This window comes from Zingiber officinale, chromosome 2B (genome assembly GCF_018446385.1).
Source record: "Zingiber officinale cultivar Zhangliang chromosome 2B, Zo_v1.1, whole genome shotgun sequence".
NCBI classification, from domain to species: Eukaryota; Viridiplantae; Streptophyta; class Magnoliopsida; order Zingiberales; family Zingiberaceae; genus Zingiber; species Zingiber officinale.
Genome location: NC_055989.1, coordinates 91,717,162 through 91,736,236, shown reverse-complemented (window position 1 = coordinate 91,736,236; position 19,075 = coordinate 91,717,162). Strand labels below are relative to the sequence as shown.

General features: G+C 39.0%; 3 protein-coding genes across 3 annotated transcripts; 2 read left to right on the top strand and 1 right to left on the bottom strand.

Annotated features, from left to right (window-relative positions):
* Nucleotides 1–7,079: 7,079 nt before the first annotated feature.
* On the top strand, nt 7,080–7,702 carry LOC122049285. The gene has a single exon (XM_042610688.1). The coding sequence runs from the start codon at nt 7,151–7,153 to the stop codon at nt 7,511–7,513; it is 363 nt and encodes a 120-aa protein (XP_042466622.1). The 5' UTR covers nt 7,080–7,150; the 3' UTR covers nt 7,514–7,702.
* A 4,469-nt stretch (nt 7,703–12,171) lies between these two features.
* LOC122046348 (glycerol-3-phosphate acyltransferase RAM2-like) lies at nt 12,172–14,035 on the top strand. The gene is made up of 2 exons (XM_042606998.1): nt 12,172–12,816; nt 12,920–14,035. Exons 1-2 carry the CDS (start codon nt 12,223–12,225, stop codon nt 13,790–13,792), a joined length of 1,467 nt encoding a protein of 488 aa, XP_042462932.1. The 5' UTR covers nt 12,172–12,222; the 3' UTR covers nt 13,793–14,035.
* Nucleotides 13,894–18,797, bottom strand: LOC122046347 (translation initiation factor IF-2, chloroplastic-like). The gene is made up of 12 exons (XM_042606996.1): nt 17,286–18,797; nt 17,174–17,206; nt 16,959–17,072; nt 16,649–16,798; nt 16,466–16,564; nt 16,296–16,358; nt 16,058–16,213; nt 15,864–15,929; nt 15,196–15,432; nt 14,833–15,108; nt 14,562–14,750; nt 13,894–14,418 (listed from the first exon to the last, which is right to left on the bottom strand). The coding sequence occupies exons 1-12, from the start codon at nt 18,543–18,545 to the stop codon at nt 14,257–14,259; spliced, it is 2,805 nt and encodes a 934-aa protein (XP_042462930.1). The 5' UTR covers nt 18,546–18,797; the 3' UTR covers nt 13,894–14,256.
* Between the last annotated feature and the right edge of the window lie 278 nt (nt 18,798–19,075).

Below are 19,075 nucleotides of genomic sequence, written 5' to 3'. Positions count from 1 at the left end.
AAAAATTATTTTAACTTAAAATTATTTTAATATAAAAATTATATTTTTAAAATTATTTTAACTTAAAAATTATTTAAAAAAAAACTTTTAAAAATCATTTAAAAAATATTTTAAAAATCATTTTAAAACTATCTAAAAATTTTGTATCATTTTGAAAAATTCTTCTTATTTTTTCACTATAATGAAATTTTGTTAACTTAAAAATAGTAATAATAAATTATTTCTATAGATTATTTTCACTCTAAAATTTATTATTTTGACTTTAAACTCATTTTTAATCTTAAACATCATTTTAACCTTAAAACTAATTTTTAATTTGACTTAACTAAAAATTAAATCTTAAATTAAAACTTAATATTGAAATTACAATTAAAATTAAAATTTTTAACTTAAACTTAAAATTAAACTTAAACTTAAATTAACCACTAATATTAATTTAAATCTAAAATCAAAACTGAATCAAACATATGTTAATTAAATTCCTTTTAAAAATGCTGTTTTAGAAATCCCTTTAAAAAATTTTTTAATAACTAACACTTTCATGGAACTCAATCAAGTAATATGAAATTTAAATTATTTCACTAAGTATTAAATTATTAAATCAAGTAAAAACTAATCAATAAATTATTGATAATGCTTAACTGTTATTGAATTAATAAAATCTTATCTTATTTAACCTTAAACTAAAGTTAAGCACCTGAATCTAAAATTAATTAATAATTGATTAATCAAATTCAAATAAACAGTTATACCAAGGATACAGAGATAATAATATATGTATTACTAAATTAGACAAATGTGTTAGGGCTTTGAAATTTAACACAACCAAACCTTAGTATTAAAGGAGAGATATTAAATTAAGGGGAGTAACCAATTCAGGGGGAGGTTCAATTTCTTTTAAATCCCCTAGAAAAATTAATAAATAAAGAGGATTAATAAAGGAATATCAAATTCAGGGGGAGGTTTATTTTTTAATTATCTCCTTAAGCGTTATTTTTTAATCTTCTCTTTAAAATCTCTCTAGAAAATTCTACCTCATTTAAAAAAAAAAAAAAATTTACTTTGAATATTTTTAGCAAAGATTTTCAAAATTTTAAGTATCAAGTTCAGGGGGAGAAATCAATTAAAATTTTGTGTGTTTGAAAAATGCTTTTTTACATCTATTTTAAAACTAACTTATTTTTAAAACACCAGTTTTCAAAAAGTTAAATTTAACTAAGTTTAATCCCACCTAATTTCTAAACCTGTTTTTAAAAGTTGAATATTGCAAATTTAAACTTATTCAGTTTTGTAACATATGCTTGAAAATTCAACTTTCCAAACTTAGCTTTTATCAAATTAGCCTTAAAAATTTATTTTGGCAAAAATTTTACTTCTTGAAAAATTATTCTTACTTGTTTAATTTTTGCTTTGTTTTGAAAAATCGAAGTTGAAAATTTACCTTTTTGAAAAGTAAATGATACTTAAACATGAAAAGTAAATTTGAAAAACCTGATTTGAAAATTTTTACACGCTTGAAAAGTTAAACTTGATTAACTTTAAATTTATACTTTTTCAAAATTCAACTTGTCTCCCCCAAATCAACTTGACTATTTTTAAACTTGGTGTTAAAAATTGCACTTTTATCTTTCAAATTTTGAACCAAACTTAACTATCTTTCAAAATTTGATTACCTGTTACAGTAACTCTTCACTATGATTATTTACCTTTGTTCATTTTTTTTTATGAATGCCAAAGGGGGAGGAGGGTTAGGTGGTTAAGTTAGCTAAACCAATTTGAAAATACAAACTAACAAACTTTAAAACCACATAAATGCATGTTGTTTTCTTTCATATGTTTTCACTAACTTAACCAGGTTGTCATTCCATCAAAAAGGGGGAGATTGTTGGTGCGGGTAGCACTAACGATTTAACCCAGGTTTTGATGAATGACAAATAGGTTAAGTTAGTTTTGTTGTTGTCTGACACTTTGATCGAGTGTGCAGGAGAAGTCCAGACAGGTCGACGGGCTGACCGGATGTCTGGCACGAAGTCCAGCTAGGTCGACGGGCTGACCGGATAGCTGGTAAGAAGTCCAAGCGGGTCGACGGGCTGACCGGACGCTTGGCGAGAAGTCCAGCTAGGTCGACGGGCTGACCGGATAGCTGGCGAGAAGTCCAGGCGGGTCGACGGGCTGACCGGACGCTTGGCGAGAAGTCCAGACGGGTCGACGGGCTGGGGTCGAAGGGCTGACCGGACGTCTGGCAGGTAAGTAAGGTAAGTCACTAGAGGGGAGTGACTGCGAGGACGCGTTCCCGGGAAGGGAACATTAGGCGTCGATCCGGCTTAGATCCATTTCGGATATCTAAGTCGAGATCGTGACTAGATTCCGGTCTCGGAAAGACGGAATCTAAGTCATACTAACTTTTGCTAATTCATACTCACTTTGCTTTTGCTAACAATCTGTGTTGCAGGGTAAATTTGCCTCCGGACTAACGTTTGTCTTGCAGGATGGATTCTGCGGGAAAACAGGGTCCGGGCGCCCGGAAGGGATCCGAGCGCCCGGGAGGGAAATTTCATCCTGATCGCACGTCGCCACGTGGAGCTCGCTGGTTGGACTTGCCACGTCTCACCAGGGCGCCCGGAAGGCATCCAGGGCGCCCTGAGCCTCATATAAAAGAAGGGTCAGAGGAGAGCTTCAGAACAACAACGAAAAGAAAAGTCTTCCACTGCTCTGCACTTCTGCGACGCTAACAAAGCTCCGACACTACGCTCCTTTCTTGTCTTTATTGTCGGTATTTGCTTTTCATTTTCATTAGCATTCATTGTACTATTTTTGTAATCATTATTTCGAACTGCTAGTGAATTGCCCAATGAAAGTACTCACGGAGTACGGGCCTTCGAGTAGAAGTCGTCACAGGTCCCGAACGAAGTAAAAAATATTTGTGTCTATTTTACTTTTCCGCTGCGTTTATACTCTAAAATTTCTAATCGATATTCACCCTCCCTCTATCGAATCTAACGATCCTACAACTACATTGATCGGTCGACTGAACCTGTAAAGTCTCCCAAACGTTAATTAAGAAATTTATTTTAAATATATATATATGTAAAGTCTCCCAAACGTTAATTAAGAAATTTATTTTAAATATATATATATATATATATATAGTAATAATAATAAATTAAGGTCTCATAACCCTTAATAAAGAAATTTATTTACTAAATTTTTTACAAATTTTAGAAAATAAATTCAGAATTTTAATGAACTTAAATGACATGATTTAAAGGGATAGAAGGATTAAAATTAAGGGAAACGGATAATACCAGTAGGAGTTGATTAATTTTAATCACCCTAGGTTAGGGATCTAGGTATAAAAGGCAACCTAAGAAAAAATCGCCGATTCCTTTACTGCTCCAGGTTTATTAATTAACTAAAGGGGAACGAAGGGGAAGAGAAGAAAAGTGAGGGAAAATAAAGTATTTAACTTCTCTTTATTTAGGAGGGACGGAAGGTTCATTAACGTAACCTATGTTATTTTATATGGGAGGAAAGGAAAGGGAAGGTTACCCTTATTTTTTAAATTAGAAAAAAATACCCTTACTTTGTTCCGGTCGAGCTCTCCACCGAGCTTCGAGTTCCGGCCAAGCATCTCCCCATGTCGGCGACTCAGCGGGGGCACTGTGACCGAGCCACAAGACCCTCGACGACCTCACCGACGGCGTTGGCAACGTGCGAGGGTTTCCAGAGGTGATCCAGGAAGGAAAGGGCGAGAGAAAGGCAAGTACATGTCGATTTGAATATGTGAGATCCATAAGGTAGAGGATAGGAGCCCAGGTGAGTTCGATAGTACGCTACGAAGTGCCTTGGGTTGAACGAAGAGTGATTTTGGGATTTCTGTGGTTCTACGGTTTTGCCTCGCGATTTCATGTTTCAGCTAGGTTAGGACCATTCTGATGGTCTCGGCGCTGAGAAGAGGATTTGCTTGTTCATTGTATGATCGTTTGAATGCGACGCGATTCCAGTTCTCTTCGTCTTCATGCTCTGTATCGTGATTTTCTTCGGAATTTCGCTACGGATTTTGGTGTTGCGACGGGATATGGTTTAGTTTGGCTTTGTCTTGATGGTTCGATTAGGTAACTAGACAAGTTGATGATCTTGTTTACAATATTCGATTGGTGGATTGAAATGCAAATTGGTTTTTCCTAGGAGCTTATGTCTCGGCTTAAGGTTTCTGTGAGGTTTTGGTTTCGAATTGGGGTTTTTTGTCCGTGGTGTATTTATCCGTCTTGAGGTTTCTTTGCAATTCTTGTTTTGGGACGCATGATTTCCGGAATTCACCTGTGCATTCTGAATTGTTGGAGTTTGGTTGCCAGAGAAGTTGTTCTGTTTGTTGTTCAAATTTCTGTGTGACACCTGCTTGCTTAAATGTTTGATAGAGATGCCGATTGGTGGATTGTGTTGTGAATTGGGTTTTTATGAAGTTTTAAATTCGGTTTGAGGTTTCAGCGATATTCTTGAGTGAATTCATGATTTACATGAAGTTGGGTTCGAAACTTTTGTGAAGTTCTTGCTTGAAATGTTTATTCTGCTGTATGATATCGTTTACGGATTGTGGTTGGAGTCATTTCCTTATGCTGCTGCTAGAAATTCAGAACTGACTTTGTTATGAACTTGTTCTTCATGCTGGATTTGGGAATTGGTGGTCTTTGGATAATGAGGTTTGCTTGAAAATTTAATTAATGGTGTTTGGGAATTGGTGGTCTTCCGAATTGGATTTGGTTTTTGGTAGATAGATCCATAGATTGCAGAATGAATTCTGTGTTTGCTATTAAACCTCCACTGATCTGTATGGTGAACCTGTTCTTGACTGGCTACGAAGTGCTGATGTGTCATTTATTCTAGAATTGCTATGAAACCAATATTGTCCTGTATGGGTGAATGGGAACTTAAAAAGGAATGCCAGATTGTTTAACTAAGGGACTATAGCATTGTTTTCAAATATATCTAAGTTGTTGAACTTGATAAGATTGTTCTGTTGGTATATGCATATCTCTATTGTTTTCCTTCATGGTATGTATATTTTTAAATTGAATGAATGTGCTACCGATAAAAGTATAGTGTGCATTGACAATGTTCCTATAGGGCTAGTTGGATGAGTATGAGCATATGTGGTGACAATACGGGTTGGATGACCTGGGATGAGTTCCGGAGAGGGCCCTTCCAACATGACTGATACTGTAAATTATTACTGATATTGTAATTTATTGTTAGCTTCGGCTATATGACTGTATGATCTCTAGGTGGGATGCCTCTAGGATCATGAGATTGTTGACTGGTTCTAATTGTGGTTACCGGATATGTGACATATTCACCCTATTAGCTATGTAGGATCATTTGTACATGGTTTACTTTTCTTTGTTGTATCGTAATTGGGTTATGTTTTCTTACTTATGAGACCCCTAATTGCTATTTCTGTTACTTTATGGATGTCATTTTATTTATATCGGATCGTACTTGCTGGGTTCGTAGACTCATGATGCCTACGTTATAGGTGACGACACCTCCAGGATATGCGAACGGAGTAGGCGAGGAGACGAGATGGACGCATGGCACTGTCCGAGCATTTGGGAGTGCAGAGCATACTTGTTCTATTGTGAGGGGTTCTTCATTTGTATAGGGAGATGCTTGAGGATTCACTGATTTATTTTTTTTTCTATTAAACTCTTGTTTGAGATGTTATTTACACTAGTTAAGATAGTTTATTTCGGTGGGAATTGTACTATGATTATTTACATAGTAGATGTCGAGAAGGTTGTTTAAAAAAAACTTGAGGGATAGGCTAGGGATGTTTTAGAACCGAATGATCGGTCGACCGAACGATCAATATTAAATGCACAGTAAATGCGAATCTCGGCGAATCTTGACGAACAGGGAAGGAGCCTATTCGGTCGACCGAACAAAGGGATCGGTCGACCGAACCCTTAATGGGCAGTTAATGCCGAAGATCGAATCAGCAATCGGATCTCAGCCAGGAAGAAAGGGAGCTGGTTCAGTCGATCGAACATCGACGATCTTATAAATTAAAGCTGAGGTCTGAGGCTGATAATGCAATTTGTTGTGGTTCAATTCTGTGCTAGTGCTGCTTGAGCGACTGCTCTACAATTTCTCTACATGCAAACAAGTGTCGACTAAGCTTCAACTCTTACACACAGTCGGTATCCTTTATTGTTTTTGTATTGCACTTAATCTTATATAAGATAGTAGGTTGTTACCATCTTATAATATTGCATTTGGTACACATTATTTCTTTTCGAGATTTTCGGGAAGAAGAATCTTAGTGGATTGCTCATTGATGCAGTCAAGGACTGCGGACCTTCGAATAGGAGTCGACCTAGACTCTGAATGAAGTAAACAAACTTGTATATTTACTTTCCACTGTGCACGACTCTGATTTCAAAGAAAAAGGGAAGTTTTAAAAAAAGACATGATATTCACCCTCCTCTATCGCACTCATTCGATCTATCAAGATGGTCACATTGACCCTCCTTAACTTTTATCTAACTCAGCATCCAATTGATTGTCATTTGTATTCATGACCGTTTTTAATACTTATCGTATTATGCATCATGAATCTCATCATTCATTTATGCATGATTATTTATAATTTTCTTAATTAATTTGATAGTTAACTATAAGTTGTTCCTATAATTTATCTTTTTTTTTATAATTTAGGGACGGACAATAAATAACATCCAGAATAAGAATAATCACCTCTTTTGTTTTTGTTTCTCATAATGATTATCAAAATTGTTAGTCGAAGAGGTAGGAAATCAGAGATAACTTAGTGTGGGCCTGTGGGGGAGAAAGATCGGATTACGTTGAACAGTTAGCATATTGTAAGAAATTATTTTTCTGCATCCGTGACTTTAAAGTCACATGATAATAAACAAATATTAAAAAACAACAACACTCCCGCCTTCCATTTTAAAATTTGCTGCCGTATATTGTTTTCCCTCCTTATTCCTCCCGCCTTTCTAGCATCCAATCCAACGCCGCCCCAGAAATATCCCCCCGCCTTATTCTTATGTGCTATATAAGGAAGAGGAAAGAGTTTATTCCTCTTGTTCCTTCTCTTACATCTCATTTTCGGTTCGAGTCTCCTCTAGCTATGAATCAGAGATCCCGGAGCTCGAGGGCAAAGCCCTCGCCGTCGTCGGTCGACGAGCGGATCCACCGCTTCCTGCGCCCCGGCGCACTCGCCCGCCTCCGCGACTCGAGGATCAGTACCGCCAGATCCGCCTCACTCGCACTCCTCGACCTCGCTCTCCCCTCCTTCCCTTCCCCGCATGCGCCTCCACCTGCTCAGATCGATGGAGTCCGCCCTTTCTTCGCATCCAGGACGTACGGCCCTCAATTTCTGCGGCGGAAGAAGCTTGCAGCCGCCAAGTCCGTCTACATAGCCCCCTCGAGCCCTGATCTCGCGGATCCCTTCTTGGAAGCTTTTGGCGTAGATCTGGTTGCTGCATATTGAGCTTTACCCTTTTTTCTTCTAATTTTCTTCCGATTGTTTATTTCCAATCTCTAATAACACACAAAAAATGGTCCTTTATCTACCTATATATTCTGCTTAGGCTTTCTTTCTCTCTGTTTTAGCTGGCGAAACGGGGAACTTTAGAGAGCGGATTCCATGTAGATTTAACTAAAGTTTGGATTTTTCTAACTAAAGTTTGTGTTGTTCTTGATCCCTGGTGGGAGCTGTTGATCGGTGCCTTTTCTTTCCTAGAATTATTTTTGGAAGTTAGGAAAATGCTTCTTGATTGCACGTTACTTTTATTGTTACTATGTTTTTGTTTTCCCATCTGAACCTAATTATCGACTGACTCCGGCTGATTTGGTTGTAAGGATATTGTTGAGAACAAGAAATGATGAGCTCGCTCATGTATTTGCTTCTTACAAAGGTTTCAATTCCTGATTTGCAAGAAACTGCTGATCTTCTCCATTAGTACTACTTTCTGCTTCATTGAATCAGAAAAGACAAAACACTTGATGCGTGGTATTGCATTATTTCTCCTATTTCACTTTGAATAAATAATTATCTTCATGCATTTTTCAGAATTTGTTTTTTAACAGCTGAAAGCTGATGTTCTGTCATGCATTATTCATTCAAAGTCTCCATATGTTGAGCCAGTCTACTCGACCAATGACTCCCTTTGCTATTGAATCTAGATCCATCTACACTATCATCCTCAAAAACAGTAAACTACTATGGTTTTGCGATAGATGTATTCTATCTATTTACCTTTTGTGATTGTATTTCATATAGTTCTTTACATTGCGACACCCTTGCATTGAATTTCCAACATAGTTTATTGTGATTAATTAATCATTCATGGCAATTTTGCAACATATTCCATTGCATTTTGTGACAACTTTTACTTCACTTCAAATTAATCTATGTCAAAATCATCAGCAAGAATTGGTGTGAGACTTTTTCCATTGAATTTGAGAATATGTGATAAATACAAGCTCATCTATTTCAAATTTACCACAAAAGATTTGGTTTTCTTAGTGATTGGTCTTGCCTTTTGGAATATTACTTTCTAGGGATGCATCATAACATTAGATTTGCACTTAAGAATAATGATGTGAAGGATAGAACTTAAGTGAAATAATCCTTTACACAATCTAGTGAAGGGTGCTTACATTAGTGCTATGTAAATCTTGGTAACATCAATCTTAAAATATATTTATTTTTGTAGTGAGGTGGTTCTGTGTTTTTTTTATTGAGTTACACTAAGCATCTTCATTTTGGTAAAAACAATTAATTAGAATGTTAATACTTTTGTTTAGTTATAAAAAGTTTAATTATAGTAGGTGTTTTTGTTTAGTTATAACAAATGTCTTCTTTTAATTGTAGTAACATCTTTGTTTAAATATAATAAGTGTCTGTTTTGACAACAAAGCTTAACAAAAATAAAAATACTTTTATTAAGCTACATCAAGTATCTTCTTTTAGTTATAGGTGTATAATAAAAAGTTCATAATGCAAGTGCTTGTATTTAGTTATAGGTGCTTACCATAGTAATAGTTTGTAGGAGGATTTTTTTTTGACTAAATTAATCCAACATGATTTGATTAGTTAGTTTGTTGGCAAGCAAATTGTTTACTTTTACAATTTTGATTGTCCAACACTCTTTTGGGTGTATTGATTCAACCCTTTAGGATGATTAATTGCCATACTCTATTATGAATCAGCAAAATATCCTTTCTTGTATGATATACTTTTCTCTTTATTATATTCATTGGCTTAATATTGTGTCAACACATCTTTTAAGTAAAGGCTAGAGTTTCTTTTTAAAATAATATTGCAAATATAATGGTAAAATTATTATGATTTGGAGGTTATGAGTTTACAATAGATCTTTCTTTAAATTTTTTATTGATAAGAGTTTCATGTATGGGGTTATTATTATTTTTTTAAAGTTTATTGAAAAATCATCTCCTAAAATGTAATAACTTGTAATTTAAATTATAAGCATTCAAAATTTTGAGTTTTGGTGAACTTTTAAAATTTTTAAACTCTTTAGATAGGAGAATAAAAGAGTCCAAATGTAAAGATCACAAGTTGAGTGAATTTTAAAAGGAGTCTCGGGTTTTTAGAAAGTGATAGGGAGATTATTGTTGATTGAAGTATTTTCATTAATGAGTAAAAAAAGATAAATCATTTTATTTTTTTCTCTTCTCAATCAAGGTGTAGATTTATTTGGATAGTGTAGTAGGGCATGGTTCTTACCTAGTCTTTTAATTTATTATCATAAGAATTGATATTTATGTATAGGCGAGTTACTTTCGTTCATGCGCCCTTATTCCATCATTAGTGAAAATCAATGCATATTACAATTTTCTCATTTAAATAATTTTAAATATTAAATTTTCTTTTATTCCAAAAATTAATTTATAATAATTTATTTATTTATTTTTGGTAATTTAAGTATCTAGTTCTTTTTATTTGTAGTGAAAATAATAACTATGTTTATGTCAAGTATTGTTTATAATTTATTTTTAAATTATATAAAAAGGATAAATTATAGAATTAGTTTATAATTGACTGTCAACTGTCAAATGATTAGATGGTAGAAGGATTTTTTTCTCGAGAGCATGTTTATGGAGAATTAATTTCTTGTTTTCATTGTAATAAAGTTGTTATTTTCTAATCAATTGGACATCTTGTGAAACCTAGTTCTTCGTATTTGACTAACCTTAGAGTGGATCGATTTGCTTTAACTAAATTTTTTTTATTAATTATTGGAGTAAATTAAGAAGTACAAATAACTTTTATGAAAGATTCAGTATCACGAGTAATTTGAACCTTTTACATGTAATAGGTCTGACATGAGATTAAAATTTTATGGTTAAAATTTTAGTTGTCTGGTGAGCTTATTCCATCATTTATCATCTAGCATTGCGACCTACAATATTTTTTTTATATATATAATTTAAGATTTAGTAAAGTTGATTAATCTTGGGATGGACTGTACGAGCTCATATTTTGTTCATTAAGTCAATTCAAGAAGTACGATAACTTTTGACGTAATGATTCAGTATCACTAATATATATGTCATTGATGTGATGATTCAGTATCATCGATATATTTAATTGTCGTAAATGTATCATGAAAATTAAATTCTAATTGCTTGAGAATATAGTCCAAGAGCATCAAATAGAAATATAATAATTTATTCAACAACAAACTATTTATGTCCTTATCTCACCAATTGATTACTAAAAACAGTTTTAAAACATAGTAGCAAGTAAACAGACTTTAGCCTCTTTTAAGGGAAATGCTTAGAAATTGAATGTAAAATATACGGGATCTCTTCAAATTAACAAACCTAAACAGTTTTCATAAAATAATTTAATATAAAATGTGTTCCTCATTATTCAAAGAGAGTTTAATGGGAATCCAAATTGATAAATGCATGGGTAGCGAAAATGTTTCACTAGCTATTAAAAAAATGTTAGAAAGCATTTTTAGTTGTTAACTCATCAACCCTGAAGAGAAATTTTTTCGAAGTTGAGACTTTGGATGTTTGAAAATTTGATAATCTTTCATTTTAAGCATTGCAAATTATTGAGTAGAGCCATCAATTGGAAGAGAATTTAATTATCGTTGCCTTGTCATGTATCATCACATCATCAATTCATCATCACGAGGAACTCCCTTAAATGCCTCTCGGTCCCTTTGAACTGTGGAGTTGCCAGTTGGGTGATCAAAAAGACTTTCACTCTCTATTGTGGTCCTTCTTCTCCTCACCTACTGATTAGCTTGCCATTTCTGACAACCATGGCTCTGCTTAATCGTAGAACAAATTCTCTTTCGAATCCTTCGTGTACGTGTTTGTGGCAGGGATGAGGCCGTCAGTCTTCCGACTCACTGCCGACGTTCCTCTGCGAAGGAGGAGGAGGAGGACATCTCTCGAGTAAATGCTCCACTTGCACTCTGAAACCTTTCGAGGACTGTTTCTAATTGATTTCCTTTCCTGTTGAAGCAACTGTGGCCATCGATCTCCTTTATTCCTTGCATTACTCCTTGTCGCAATATTCTTTCAGCTGTTTCACTGTGGATATGTAAATGAGTGTTCTCCATTGGAGTGACAATGGGATCCCATTGACATCGGTTCATGCTAAATTCGCGTGTTCTGAATTCCATTTACAGCACTGTTCAGCGTTTATTCCGCATTGCACGTACCCTTACTGATTCAATTACCCAATTGCTTGCTGTTTCAGTTTCAGTTTCAGTTTCAGTCACATTTTAACCATGAAGGCTTGGCCCTAGATCACCATGCATCCATTAAATTAAATTCGCGTGATCATGGACACAGAAACTGCATTATTTTACTCAAGTTTTAAGTGTGAGTAATGATTCATACGAAACATTCCTATAGAGGTCTCTTCTACACTAGTGTTCGAATTGATGTTCAGAGCAATCGATATCAATTGCTAATTGATGGATAACTATGAGTAATTTGTGATCGATGCTCTTGTTTCCACCCCGCTATGAATTTACAGTTTTCGAGCATTTATTTGGACGGCGGCAAATCTAGTCGTCACTGTCACGTAGTTGCACTCGATCTTCCATGCTCGATCTGTTATTTATAGCCTAGTTAGATTAATTGATCTCCACCATCGGCAAACTAAAGTAAAGTTTATCGGAATTTGCTGGCCGAGCTAGCAAGATTATGGAACGTGGTGAAAGCATTGCCTTCGAGCTCGAGGGGGCTCTCCTCGCCTCCGGAAGCCTCTTCCCTTACTTCATGCTCGTCTGCCTGGAGGCCGGCGCCGGCGGACCCCTCCGCGCCGTTGTGCTGCTCCTCGCCGCCCCGCTGTTGCGCCTGCTGGAGCTCGCGGGGCTCGAGGCGGCCGCGGTCAGCGCGATGATCTTCCTCTCCACCGCCGGCCTCCGGGTGGACGACCTCAAGGCCGTCGCCAAGGCCACCCTGCCCAAGTTCTTCATGGAGGACCTCCGGCGCGGCGCTCTCCGCGAGTTCCTCAACGAAGGCGGCGGCGGAGGCGGCGCCCTGAGGTACGTGGCCACCGCGCTGCCGAGAGCGATGGCGGAGCCGTTCCTGAGGGAGTACCTGGACGCCGACGGCGTGCTCGGCACGGAGCTGAGGACGTGCATGGGGTTCTACACCGGGCTGACATCCGCCGCCGGCGTCATGGACGGCGAAAGGAGGCTGGAGGCACTGCGTGTCGCCACCGCGGGGACGTCGGTGATCACTGTCGGAGCGCGCCGGAAGCACCCGCACCAATCGCCGTTGTCCTTTTATGCGGTACGTACGCGTGCAAACATCGTGACCAGGACACGGGCGAGAGAACTAATTAATCAAAACTAAGGGGACTAAAGTGAAAAAAAAATGAATGACTGCATTGCAGAAACAACCTTCGACTCCACCGGAGGATCCGAAACAACCACGGCCGAGGAGCGAGTATCCCAGGCCGTTGATCTTCCACGATGGCCGGCTCGTTCAGCGTCCCACGCCGTTGGATTTCCTCACCGTCCTTGTATGGCTGCCTTTCGGTATTTTCCTAGCAGTCTTAAGGGTCCTGATAGGTCTCCTCGCCCCTCGCCAGCTCACCATCATGGGGCTCGCCGCCACCGGCATGCGCATCGAAATCCAGGGCCATCAGGCCCACTTGGACGCTAACTCAACCATGGTTAAGGGCTCCGGGTCCCACACTCTGTTCGTTTGCAACCACCGAACCCTCCTCGACCCCGTGCTGGTGTCGATCGTCCTCCAACGGAAACTAACGGCCTTGACGTACAGCTTGAGCAGACTGTCGGAGGTGATCTCTCCGATCCCGACCGTTCGGTTGGCACGGGACAGGCTCCAAGACGGCGTGAAGATGCGGTCGCTGGTCGAGCAGGGCGACGTGATCGTGTGCCCGGAAGGCACCACCTGCCGGGAGCCGTACCTGCTGCGGTTCAGCCCGCTGTTCGCGAAGATCGTCAGCGACGTCGTCCCGGTCGCCGTAACCAACGGAGGGAGCATGTTCTACGGCACGACCGTCAGGGGGCACAAGTGCTTCGACTGCTTCTTCTTCCTCATGAACCCTCGGCCTTTCTACGGACTGAGATTCTTGGAGAAGGTAGTGCAGCCGCACGGCCGGCAGCGGTCGGAGTACGACGTCGCCAACGAGGTCCAGCGCTCGATCGGCCAGTCCATCGGATTCGAGTGCACCAACTTGACGAGAAAGGACAAGTACAGAATTCTCGCCGGCAACGACGGCTTAGACCCAAGAATGTGATTGTCCTGAGTGAAAACATGAAATAAAATATATGTTTAAGGAGCTTCTTGTTGTTATCATGATGTTGATTCCATGATTAGCAGGACAATAACACTAGAAAATGAAGATTAAAGCGATCAATCTTTCCAAAAGACTGTTTTCCCATTGCCGCATGTACAGCTTTATAAACAGGGTAAGAGAATGAACACAGTGATTATAAACAGGGCAAACACATTCTGGCTATCACTATTAAGTACAGGTTGATGAATCAGTAAGATGAAGAAGAGATTCAGTGATTGAATTACTTTTACCAGAGGATCATCGAAGGTCAAGTAAAGATTTGGTAGGCGAACCGATCAGCCAAGTGCTTATTTAGCCATGAACTTGCTTTGGACCACCGCCGGGGCGATGCTTTACGATCGAACTGCCACCAGCTATGCATCTCAAATTCACCATAAATGTTTCGTCATGACAGCTTTGGCACTTCACAGACCAACACCAGCTCTACCTAATGCGGCTGTGACTGAAGCAGATGCTTCTTCGAGCGTGCGCTGTTTCTTCGCTGTATTAAAGGCCTCTATAATGTCTCCGGCTTCCCAATCGTCAAAATCATCGACACCGATACCACACTCGAGTCCAGCACCAACCTGCAACCATGTAGAACCTTTTACTTTTTGCCCGAAACAAGTAGATCGACTCCATTTGTAAGCATGACAGGCATTGTTCAAGACATGGCATTCCAAAATAATAAGGATGAAAAACATTGTTTCAATGCTATCTGGACTCATACCTCTTTTACATCTTCTTTCACCCGCCTCAAAGAATCAACTGTACCAATGTGAACTATCTTCCTGTTTCGAATAACACGGACACCACATTCTTTCACTACCTTTCCTTCAGTGATCATGCATCCAGCAACTCGTCCACTGCCGCTACCGAATGCTGCTCGAACTTCTCCTGCTCCTATTTGTATTTGCTCCTAGAAGAAGATGTAATATAAGCCAGAATTTAGACCAGACATCTTTAAGGAAGAGGCAGCCCAATATCAGCAAAGTGTTCACCTCAACTGGCTCTAGAAGTCCTTCCATTGCATTTCTCATGTCGTCAATAAGGTCATAGATAACTCTATACAATCGAATCTCGACGTTCTTCTTGTCAGCATAACTCTTCACCGAGCCAGGTGCTTTTACGTTGAAACCAAATATAATGGCCTCAGAAGCAGCAGCCAGGTCGACATCGCTAGCGCTAACCTCCCCAGGAGCTTGGAGGAGGAACTTCAAGTTAACGCTGTCTTGAGGGAGCACTCGAAGAGCTTGTCTGATGGCTTCGATCGAACCCTATGGCACATACAAGAGGAGATAATATTGGGAAACATGCTCGCTCATGATATAAACATACAAGATAACATTGTTTGGCCATCTTACCTGAACATCAACCTTTAAAATGATGTTCAGCTGATGCATATGTAGATCAGTTTGTTTTCCCATTGCAACAGAAGAAGCAATGGAAGATAGGGTGACCTTTGTTTCCCCCGCCTTTGCAGATATCCGTGTAACTCTTAATGATTCTGCACGAATTTCTGCTCTTTCACGTGCAACATCAAGGGTTTCGACGGCCTCAAACTCATCACCAGCAATAGGTACATTATTCAAACCAATAACCTAAGAAATCGAGTATTCAAAATGTGAGGTGTGGCTGAGACCGGACACAAACAACAAACAGTAAGGTACTAATCCGAAGGGATATAAGTTTTTATCATTCAACATTATTCAAAGATCCAAACCTAAAACCTCCCATGTATACAAATGATAAATCAGTAGCTATGTGTCACATTGAGCATTTTGTTTCAAGGATGTGAGAAATAATTAAACATCATGTTCTAGCAATTCAGCATAATATATCATCAGTGTGTAATAAAAGCAAAGATTATAAATACATTAATAATAGAGAGTGAGCAAAGCATCCAATAAGAATTTACATGCCAAGTTTGTTGGTTCATTGTGTTTCAACAGTCGAAGAGAGTTTCAAACCAAACTTATCCTAATCTTTGGACTAATGGTTAAGAAGATAATATCGTCTGAGAAAAACGAACCTGTACAGCCATTGATGGTCCAGCTTCATCAACACGATCTCCTCTATCATCGAACATAGCACGCACCTACTCATCAATATAAGCAATGACAAGGAAGGTAGTAAGCTATCAAAAAGAAGGAACCAATGTCGCCAATGCATATTTAGGATTCGAGAAAAGATTTTCAAGACAAGTAAAAATTCTAGAAGGAAGACCTTTCCAAAAGCTTCACCGCAAACGACAATGTCACCCTTTTTAAGGGTTCCATTTTGCACAATAAGTGAGGCGACAACTCCCTTTGCTTTATCAAGACCTGCTTCTATAACAGTGCCTTTAGCATTTCTCTTTGGATTGGCTTTCAAGTCTTGCAGCTTCACAATTATGAAAAGGATGATTTCAGGTATAAAATTTCGACAAAGGATATATCAAAGAATCTAAGCACAAAGTTTATACCTCTGCGACAAGCATAACAGTTTCCAGCAATTCGTCGATGTTCTCTCCTTTAAGAGCACTGATCTGATTCAAGAGAGAAGTAGAAAAACATGAAAAAAAAAAAGAGCACATCTAGGTTATTGTCTTCTTCTTTTTTTCTTTTTTTTTTTTTTTTGATAAAGAGGACAAACCTTAACCATAGGAATGTCACCACCCCAAATTTCTGGCATAAGTCCAACAGACGATAACTCTTGCATTACCCTATCTGGATTTGCTCCATCCTTATCTACCTGAGTCGATATAAGAAAGAAACAATCAGATATTTGCACTACACATATAAAGAATTAACCAATATCGCAGTCGATGAAACATGCCTTGTTGATGGCTATGATAATTGGCACACCAGCAGCCTTCGCATGAGCAATTGCCTCATTAGTTTGCGGGCGGACTCCATCATCAGCGGCTACTACAATGATTGCAATGTCAGTTACTCTTGCTCCGCGTGCCCTCATTGCACCAAATGCCTGTTGAAAATCAGTTAGGAGTAGTCAGGACATCATATACTGCTTCAAATAAGAAGCTTGCATTGTGTAAGCCAAAATTATCTGGAGATCCTTAAGCAAAAAATGTAAAATCAGCTGAAAAATCCTAGCAGCACAAGAAAAGGAGCAAGATAATGCGTACCTCATGGCCTGGAGTATCAAGAAATATGCATGGTTGAGGCTTCCCATCAAATGGGACAAGAACCTTGTATGCTCCAATACCTTGGGTTATTCCGCCTGCTTCTGATGCTACCACCTACAAGAATGAACTTAATTTCAATTGCCTTCCCTGAAATTGTATTGTAACAGATATTCAATCAACTAGCTGAATATGCTGCAATGGATATTTGAGGTTACCCTGCTCTTTCGGATATAGTCCAGCAATGTGGTCTGCAAAGGCAAATCGAAGAAGAAAACAGTTCAAGATCCATATGAAAAACACAATAGAAAGAAATTAAATCCCTAATACCTTCCCATGATCCACATGCCCCATGATTGTAATTACAGGAGGTCTGTCTTCTAGCACGTCCAAGTCTTCTTCATCGAGTACTTCTGCTTTCTTTTTTGCCATCTCTTCCACTCTAACTGGATCAACTTCAATTACTTCCACATCATATTCCTTGCATATCATTTTAACCATGTCTTTATCTAGAATGTGGACTGCATCAGGCTTGACCCCCCTTGAGAATAGAAATGCAAGAATATCTCCTTCACTAACGGCCAAATTATATGCTAATTCTTCCATGAACAAGCCCTCTTCACCCACCTCAAGTATCTCAACTTTTACAGGTTCTGCAGCTTTAGCTGCTTCGAGTCTTGCAGCTTTACGGCTCGCCTTGCTCCATTTTCTTCCTTTCCTTGGTTTCATGACCCCAGGGATAGGTACACTGAACTCTGAAGCTTCCTCTTCTATCTCACCATCTTCCGCCAACTGTCTACGCAAACCACTAGTAACACCTGATTTCTTGCGACGCTCATCTTTGACTTTGGATGTCAAGGACCCTTTTGCCGGCTTCAAAGGGACTGGTATCATTGCTGCAGCTGCAATCGGATCCACAGCCGGCTTCTTCGATGCGAATTTATCTATAAGAATGGGTTTTCTCTCCTTCTGTGTAGGTGAAAGAACAGCAGGTTTTGCTTGCAGCCTTGGCTTGACAGGGGCTACTGCAGGAGTTCCCGACACATTTGTTCCTTTAACCACCGCTTGCACGCTCGCGACAGGATTCCCTTTCCGCCAAACACTCTTACCAGTGCTCGACTTCCTTGTAGATGGAGTTGCATTCTGCGGCCTAACTTGTTCGGAGCTGCCATTGGGCACGCCATTATCTTTGGTCGCTTTACCACGAGTTCTCACTGCATTCGCGGTCTTCTCGAGCTTTTCTACCTTCTCTAAAACCTCGCCAAGAGTTTCTACGACTTTCTCTCGGTCTTCCAATGAGGTCGGAGGATTTTCAGGGCCGTTGGGGCGTGCTTTCAGTAAAGGCTTGGGGGCAGGCTTGAGAATGAGATCGGCGTCCCCGTGCAGGGAAGACGGAATTCCCCTCTCCTCGATTAGGTTAGTGGTCACCATGCACCTGTAGACACGGCCTCCGAAGCGACGGCATTGCCTCGAGCTGAGGGAGGAACCAGACCTAACCCCAACAACGTGGATCCTCCCGACGACGACGGCGGTGGGCGAGACCTCGAAGACGACCGGGGAGACTACCATCGCGCTTCCCAAAGAAACCATGGCATCACACGAACATGAGATTCTCTCGAAATCAACATAAAAAACGCATCTTTCGATCGCAGCTTGATCTCAGACGGCGAGATACGAAACAAAGTTCGATCTTTGAGCCAAAAAGACACGAAATTTCACCGTAATCTCATGGATTAGAGGTTCTAAGGACCACAAAAATCCACATTGTCATGCCAAGCCAGCCAAGGGATTTCCCTGGTAGCGGATAAGGGCCAGGGATAGGCTGTGGAGAGAACCAGGGCTGAAGAAGATTTGAGATAGACTTGTGGTTACTTCTGTTCCCCACTAAAGAGAACGCAACAAAAAAAAAACATAAAAAAAAATTACGAAGGAAATTGAGTCATCGTGTTTGCCACAGAAGGATGTGGCTCATTCTCCGATACGTATGTGGTTATAAAGGTGACCTCACCATTAGTCAGGTTAGGTATGGTTAAATTTGGACCAAGAATTTGATCCTATAAAATTTTTGTATCGGTTGTTAAGTTATATCAGAAAATATTTAGGACGGATATTTTAAAAGT

Bases quoted from the DNA above. Each gene is read 5' to 3' on its own strand.
- LOC122046348 (XM_042606998.1), top strand. From the start codon at position 12,223: ATGGAACGTGGTGAAAGCATTGCCTTCGAGCTCGAGGGGGCTCTCCTC. The intron at 12,817-12,919 runs GTACGTACGCGT...ACTGCATTGCAG, and splicing joins CGCCGTTGTCCTTTTATGCG to AAACAACCTTCGACTCCACC.
- LOC122046347 (XM_042606996.1), bottom strand. From the start codon at position 18,545: ATGGTTTCTTTGGGAAGCGCGATGGTAGTCTCCCCGGTCGTCTTCGAG. The intron at 15,109-15,195 runs GTAAGATGGCCA...TATGTGCCATAG, and splicing joins TTTTAAAGGTTGATGTTCAG to GGTTCGATCGAAGCCATCAG. The intron at 14,751-14,832 runs GTGAACACTTTG...ATCTTCTTCTAG, and splicing joins GACTTCTAGAGCCAGTTGAG to GAGCAAATACAAATAGGAGC.
- LOC122049285 (XM_042610688.1), top strand. From the start codon at position 7,151: ATGAATCAGAGATCCCGGAGCTCGAGGGCAAAGCCCTCGCCGTCGTCG.